This window comes from Triticum dicoccoides, chromosome 2B, assembly GCF_002162155.2.
Source record: "Triticum dicoccoides isolate Atlit2015 ecotype Zavitan chromosome 2B, WEW_v2.0, whole genome shotgun sequence".
NCBI classification, from domain to species: Eukaryota; Viridiplantae; Streptophyta; class Magnoliopsida; order Poales; family Poaceae; genus Triticum; species Triticum dicoccoides.
Genome location: NC_041383.1, coordinates 136214371 through 136222230, shown reverse-complemented (window position 1 = coordinate 136222230; position 7860 = coordinate 136214371). Strand labels below are relative to the sequence as shown.

At 41.2% G+C, this 7860-nt stretch overlaps 1 protein-coding gene across 1 annotated transcript; it reads right to left on the bottom strand.

Moving 5' to 3' along the window:
• Nucleotides 1–280: 280 nt before the first annotated feature.
• LOC119367388 (putative disease resistance protein At1g50180) lies at nucleotides 281–3764 on the bottom strand. Its single transcript, XM_037632911.1, has 5 exons — nucleotides 3655–3764; nucleotides 3513–3583; nucleotides 1827–3419; nucleotides 704–1722; nucleotides 281–492 (listed from the first exon to the last, which is right to left on the bottom strand). The coding sequence occupies exons 3-5, from the start codon at nucleotides 3391–3393 to the stop codon at nucleotides 481–483; spliced, it is 2598 nt and encodes an 865-aa protein (XP_037488808.1). The 5' UTR covers nucleotides 3394–3419; nucleotides 3513–3583; nucleotides 3655–3764; the 3' UTR covers nucleotides 281–480.
• Nucleotides 3765–7860: the final 4096 nt, after the last annotated feature.

Sequence of the window (7860 nt, the reverse complement as noted above, 5' to 3'; positions counted from 1 at the left end):
TAGTGTACCGTCAGGTGTAGCACAAATGGGAAAAGGGAAGCAGAACCTGGGGCATCCGAGTCTAGAACTTGGCATTCAGTGAACTGAACCAAACTGACTGACATTGCACGAGCTGATAAGTGAGTGCTCACCATGTGAAGAGAGAAAAATAAACTGACTGACCTAATAACACAGCAGTTTTGTTTGTGGGAATCAAAATCCATCGACGGTTCAAATCAGAAATATAGATACACACAGTCATCTAAATTCACCGGTGGTTAGACGTATCGCCCTTTGTATTATTAATTACATTCAGGCAAAACATACATGCACATAATTTTGGCGATAAAGATACATGCAGGAAGGATAAGGATACATCCTTCTCTCATGCCACCGCAACAAGGGGCCAAAGACATCTGAATTAGGAAATAGTAGTACTTAATAATACTTAGACGTGTCCGCCACTCGTAAATCTTCTTAAAGTTCCACTCGTAAACCTTCTTAAAGTTCCACCTGCAAGAGAAAAAAAAACAGAAAAAAACTTGAGCGCGCAAGCTGTTGATCCTAAACCATCATTCCAAACAAGCAAGGCAGGGAAGGATAGAGAGCAAGTCACAGATAAGTTTAAAACAGAACTTGTACTGAAAATATATGCGGGGACTGTAATATCTGACTGTAAACAGTAGTAAATAGTATTAAAGGACATGAGGGCATAGTAAGCTACCTTGCATCCTCTCCGCTCCAGCTCCTTCAGTGTGCTGTCATCTCCAGAAATCGGGGACTTACTGACTAGTTTCAAATTCTTGAGGGATGGAAGGTGCAACAATCCGTTGGGTAACTTCCACATCTCCTTGCACAACCAAAGTTTCAGGTGGGAGAGCTTTGGCATTGTTCCTACCTCCATCCTCCACTCCTCGACGGAGAAATTATCAAGTTTTAACTCTTGGAGACGAGGAAACCCTTGGGCAGAAAATGACATGGTTCGGCCTTTATACCCTGACAACTCCAACACCACAAGACAAGGAAGCTTCTCCAGGATCGGCATCGGGTCTAGTTCAATGACATCAGCTTCTAGATAGAGATGCCGAAGGCTCTGCGGGAAGTGATTACTCTCTGGAAGCTTATCAAGCACACCAAAACTGGCGAGATGAATATCAACCAGGTGAGGCATGTACGCAAATATATTCATTATCTTAGCATGCATGGGCTTCATTACCAAGAACAAGGTTGTTAGTTGTCTCATTTTTCTCAAAAACGTCACCATGTCATGATAGCGATATTTGGTACCAACAGACGCACAAGTCAACCATAAGGTCTGGAGCTCTTTGTGTCCCACACTCCTTGGTGAAGAAAATGCACTGCTCAGGTAAACATGCCTTAGAGTGGGAATATTCCAGAGAGAGTTTGGTAGTGTTGAGTCCAAGTTTGTTTTCCTCAGGTCTATAATCTGCAAGTAAAGGAGTTCTTCAATTGAAGAAGGGAGTGTTACATTTCCACATCTTCTCAACCTAAGGCACCTTAGATGAATGCACCCACCAATGGCTGGAGAGAAATTCTCGAGGTCTGAGTTTTCAATGTGAAGAACTCTCAGGAATCTCAGCTTAGGTAGGAATATTGATGAAAGTTCAAAGCCAACCAGAGTTCGTAGATTAGGAGTTGTTGCCTGTAAAATCTGACCGCTGAAGTTTTGGAATGAAGCGCGATAGGATAGCGTCCTTTCGAATGATGATGCGCTATCCCAGCCTGCATTATAAAGTGCATCCACATGTCAGCAAGAAACACCATACCAAGACATATATTGAAACCAAAAAAAGAGCTATATGAAAAGAGAGGAGAGGAAGCCTGACATGCAGTTTTGTCAATCATATCAAGAAAGCCGTCTTCTCTTGCTTCTTCTATGCACCAGTCACGCAAGATATCATGGATCCTTATTCTTTCAATCCGTCCATGTGCTCTGCTTCTACTAACTACTTGGACCAAGCTTCTTTGAGCTAACTCAGTTACATACTTACGTGCTATTTCTTCCAGTGTATGTTTTGGTGTATGTGGAATGAAGCATTCTGCTATCCATAACTCAATAAGATCCGACACAGATATTTCATAATCCTCGGGGAAAGCACCAACATAGAGGAAACATGATCTTAAATAATGATCTGGTAGGTCGTTGTAACTGCGAGCTAGTATGTCTCGCATCATCTGTCCGTCTTTGGTTGATGGCCAGCTCAAGAGTATATTGATCCATGTTTCTCTGTTCAGATTTTTTGATAGATAACCCCCAAAAACTGCAAGTGCAAGCGGTAATCCATTACATTTCTTTGCAAGCTTCTTTCCTAGTTCTTCAAACTCATCCACATCACATACAGCACACCTGCTGTATGATGGTAAAGCTTTGCTACTAAAAAGTTCCCAACTTTTCTCTTCGTCTAACTTCTTCAAATGATGGACATGAGTTGGCATTTGCACATGATTCGCAACATCTTGCTTTCGTGTGGTTAACAGCACTCGACTACCATTAGCTACATCTGGAAATGCTTTAACCATTTTGTTTATTTGCTCCCATGTATCTGTTTCCCAAACATCATCAAGAACTATTAAGAATCTTTTTTGCAACAGAAAATTATGTATCTCCTTTCCCACCTCACACTCACAGATATTAAAACCAACTCTGGCCCCCATTATTTGTCCCACAATACTTGTGAGTAAATCAACGGCCTTGAACTTTTGAGACACAGTCACCCAAGCAACTGTGTCGAAGTGTTCTTTTACTCTTGATGAAGTGTAGATTTTTCTGACGAGTGATGTTTTTCCCGCCCCACCCATGGCAACTATGGAGATAGCACTAAGAGTATTGTTCTCTTTGTCGACTAACCTGTCCGTTATTTCCTGGCACTCATCCTCAAAACCAACAATGACAACATCATCCTCAAAGTTTTGATCCATGAGATCATTGCCTCGTGGAAACTCATCCTCGACACAACACTTACCTAGAACACTAGTATCTAAATCAATATTCAAACGGTTTGCACTGTCAAATATCTCACTGATCTTCCTTCTTATACGCTGAATTTCAACACCAACTTTATGAAGGGTAACCATGTCACTTGGCAAGCGAGCATACCTTGAAATGGCACCCAAGAATCCATTCTTCAGCCTGTTTCTCTTCTCCATGTAATCTGCAGCTTCAATGACATTCTCGGACTCATATGTCACGTCCCTGATCTGGCTGAGCCAGGTAGCCACACACTCGTCTCCTGATTTCCGTTTAGCATCAGCAGATCTAAGGTAGCACTTTAACCGCTTCAGTTCATCTTTCAAGAATCCTACTTCACCTGTGACACCACATAAAAGTGAGGTTTCCCAAACCGCAAGTTTGCTCACATTCCCGACCACGGCCTTAACAGCAGACTCAGCCATTGATTGCTCCTCCTTGTATCTGCTCCCTACATAGTTTGTTTAAAAACAACATATATTAGAAATTTCCTGTCTGTAGCACTTTTTTTGCAGAGCCAATAGCTAGAGATTATTTAGAGAACCTCCGTTTATTGTAATGATGACTGCGCTTGAGCTTCCAATTCCACCAGTGAATTAGTCATAGCAGATAGATCTGACGAGAGTGGGAGCTAATAGTGAGCTGGACACTTGTACCGAGGAGAACTGAAAAGCGGGGATACTCACCAAGTCACTGATCGAGGGGATGCATGCCTTCTGCTTGATACTCTGCTCCCACAAATTCTTCAGGTCCTCAACCTCAGCGCACGACTTGTCCCCGGGCTCCCTCTCTCTCTCTCTCGTTGCTGGGTGGAGAGACAAGTCTTGATTTTTGGTGTCCGAGTTGACAAGTAGTAGTGTTTTGATTGCAGAGGACTTTGACTGGAGTGCGAAGGACGAACTGGTGAGGAAAGACCAGTTCTTTGGAAATATTGGTGGACGGTAAGCATCGGCCAGCAATGCTTGTTGAATCTGCAAGGACTTCTTTGTCACTATCGTCGTCCTCATAACACGTTTTCGTGCTGCAGTGGTCATATTGGTGCCGACCACGTCTATTCGTCGCTGGTGCCACGTTCAAATGTAACGGGAATATACGAGGATCAATTATATATCTGACCACCCTTTTTTTTCCTCTTTCGCACGTGGATTTGACTCTAGAACAACTGTAAAATGGTATGGGGGGACCCAAAAAAAAAAGGAAACAAACGTGTTGCTGACTGCTGTCTGGCCTGTTCGTCTCTGTCTACCAGCCATTCATTTGCCTAGATGAAAGCTTTGTTGGGTTATCTGAACATACTTGATCAGAGGCTGGTAACTGTCCCCTGTGCGCGTTTTTTAGAATAGTAGGAGGGCTAACGCCCCCCCCCGGTTCCATTATTAATAACGAAACCAGAGTTTGCAGGAAACAGCAGCTTGCAGAAACGCAAGTTCAGTAAAGCAAGAAAGGCAAAACAGGTGTACGAAATTACAGTCCCGGGCCAGCAAATGAGCTATTACAGTGGGCAATCCAGACTCAGGCTGGGATTCCCAGTGCGGCGCAGCTGTCTTGCTTGGCTTCCTCCAGTGGCTGTGAGATCTTCATCTCCCACACACCAGTGGTCGCAGCTCCAGGGCGCCTGATCTTCTTTGCTGGTTGGGCAGGGGAGCCCAGGAGGTCCAACGGCGTCACAGGGCTCAGCAGGATATGCTTGCAGGTGAAACTGCTAGTGCTCCTGGGCGGGGATGACCACAGAGCGTCAGAAGGCAGGTTTGACATTATCCCCAGATTCAGTTTGGCGAGCAGAGCTTGACTGAAAACACTGAAGGTGTTTTCAGTCAAGCTCAACTACCCCAATGTGATCTGGAAGGGTGTATTCAGGATTAGGGTAACCCTGGTCATGAATTCCTCCATCTTCGCGCGAGCAGCGTCCTTGGGAAGAATCAACCATCTCCTCAATAGCCCCATCAACAAGTTCCAGATCTGTTTCAAATCAACCCACATTATATTTCTAAAAATGCAAGAGTTTCTATGTTTCCAGATAGCCCATAGCACATCAGCATAAATAGCATTTAGAGCAATGTGTTTCTTATTGGCTATCCAAAATCTAGCAATGGAAAGATAGTCAGTTCCCAAAGAGCAGGAGAAGAAATCTCAGATTCCCAAATTTGTTTAGCAATCACACCTTTAAAAAATAGGTGTTGTATAGACTCTTTCTGAGAGCAGTAGACACAATCATGAGATTTTTCAAAGCCTCTTTTAGAGAGGTTATCTCTGGTCATCAGCTTGTTATGAGAAAGAAGCCACAGAAAAATTTGTACTCTAGGAAGGATTTTAACAGACCAAACTGAAGGAATGTAAATAGGCTGAACACCTCTAAAGTTAATAATACTATATAAGGACCCAGTTGTGTACTCCCCTTTGGATTCATGCTGCCAAATCGGGGAGTCTTCACCCCCAGGATATTTTGTACTAGTAATAATTTGTTCTAGGCAGTACCAACTTTCCATCATAGTAGGTGTAAAAACCCTTCTAAAGGTCAGTTTGATATTGTTTTGGTCCCAGACCCTATCACGTGTCATTTGTGCTAGCTCAGACTCACAGCACACGGGCTTTGTGAGAACTGTTTGGCTCTTAAAAAGATTGAAAATAAATTGAAGTGTTGTACTCAACTGAAGATTTTGCATCAGACTAGCATTTTAAATGTTGCATCAGATCAGACTTGCTTGTCGTGTAAAATGTTGCTTCAGTTGATCAGATTTAAGAAAAGGCATAAACACCGACAACCAATCTGGGTAATATTTTGGTTTACAAAAGCAAATGCCAGGGAGCTCTTCAAATTCAAAATGCCATGGGTTGGCATATTTACAACATCTTTCTTTCGTCAGGTTAACAGTGAATTTTGGCGTATAATTTTGGCGGGTGGATAACTGCCTGAATTTCACAAACGCCGCCGCCGCCCCATCGCGATGCCCCGTGCCGCCACACCACCGCACCGCCATGATGTTGCCCCGTCACCACTGCATTGCTGTGCTGGCCGCCGTGTCACTGCTTTCCGCCGCCGTGTCGCCCGGCCACAGCCACCATCGAACGTGACACTGACTTACGGGCCCTAAACCTGGTCTAATAAAAAAAAAGATTTTACAGGATGATATTTACAGGAATTGGGAAAAGTTGTCGGAGAACTTCCCATAAATTATACAAACATCCTGTAAAACGACTTTTACGGAACATTTTTTAGACGAGCTCTTGGAGTTGCCCTTACTGTTAGTTGCATGTGGAAAGGCCTTAATAGTCCTATTTATCTGCTCCCGTCTGTATGTTTCCCACGCATCACCGAGAATTCATGTAAAACACATGACTACTCATATGAGACTATTTTGGAAACCTCGGCACACCACAAACTCTACTTTTTGAAAACTTTCTCACCCTTGTAAATGTCACTTCCATCTTCTCAGAACCTGACAAGTGGCGCATTGCATGTGTGTCATTGGTCGTTAAGAGTTTTTTCTTTTTTCGTAGATTCATTTATTCAAAAAGTATCATCTTTTGAACCATGCGTCCAAATACTGAACCGTTTTCAGCACTGAATTTCTCACGTCGAGATCTTTGAAATTAGATCCTATTTTAATAGGATTCATCAAACTTTTTTTATGAATTAAAAAAAGAACCGGAAGCACTTTTTTCTTTTTATTTTTCCCTTTTGCGAGAAGCGCACAGCCGCGCTTCTCGCGGAAGCAAATATGTGATTCTTGTGAAAGCAAAAAAAACACAGAAAAAGAATTATTTTGATTTTTTCCCTCCAAAAATATAAGGAAAACCGAAAAGGCAGAAAACCCTAAAAAATATCTAAAACCCGAAAACGCATACAGAAGAAAACCCCGAAGAAGCGCCCATCACGTGACACATGATGGCAGCTGGACGCACTACTTGGCGCGCACTCAACCCACCAAAGTAAGCCTTGCTAGACTCCCGCAAAGGATCCCTGAACTCGCGTCTAATGCCATCTAATGCATAGACAAAAAAAATTGTTTTTTTATATTGATTTTTCTTGTGTTTTTTCTCCTGGTCGTTTCTGGTTTTCATTTTCATTTTTTAAAGCATTCATTACCTATTTCAAAGGTGGTATAGCAGTGTAAACATAATGTTAAACATGTATAGAAAAATGTTTCTAATGTATACGAAAAATGTACCTCATCTATGAAAAAAGTAGACATGAAAACATATATTTCAAAAAAAAGATAATTATATATTTAAAAAAGGTTAATCATGTATATAATTTTTTCTTATGTATATAGAAAAATGTACAACATGTATGAAAAAAGTAGACATCAAAACATATATTTGAAAAAAATCATGTATTTAATATTGTTAATCATGTACTCCCTCCGTCCCATAATATAAGTGCGTTTTTGTCACTAGTGTAGTGTCAAAAACGCTCTAATATTATGGGACGGAGGGAGTATAAAATAATGTTTCTGATGTATACAGAAAATGTACAATGTGTACGGAAAAAGTAGATGTAAAACCATATATTTGAAAAATATACATTAATCACTATATATATATATATAGGGGAAATCCATCCTACCACCCGGTGGTAGTTACCCCACATATCTCATATACTACCATGCGGTACTATATATACTATTTTATTATTTTAAATATGTTCATATAATATATCTAAGATATTTCAAAGCAAGTTACATGAAAAAATTGCATATGAGCCCATAGTTTTTGTTATATTTGTGAAATACGTACATATTTGTACGTAAAAAAGAGCATACTCAAAACATGGTACATACTACCTAAAAATTAGTATATATACTACTTAACCATTATTACATACTACATACTACACGTACATACTCTCGATTTCGACAGACATACAACATACGAAACGGAAGTGGTGGTAA

What these genes read in the sequence shown, in the direction of transcription:
- LOC119367388 (XM_037632911.1), bottom strand. Translation starts at nt 3,393, where the DNA reads ATGGCTGAGTCTGCTGTTAAGGCCGTGGTCGGGAATGTGAGCAAACTT. An exon ending in TATGATTGACAAAACTGCAT is followed by an intron (nt 1,723 to 1,826) that starts GTCAGGCTTCCT and finishes TTTATAATGCAG; the next exon opens with GCTGGGATAGCGCATCATCA.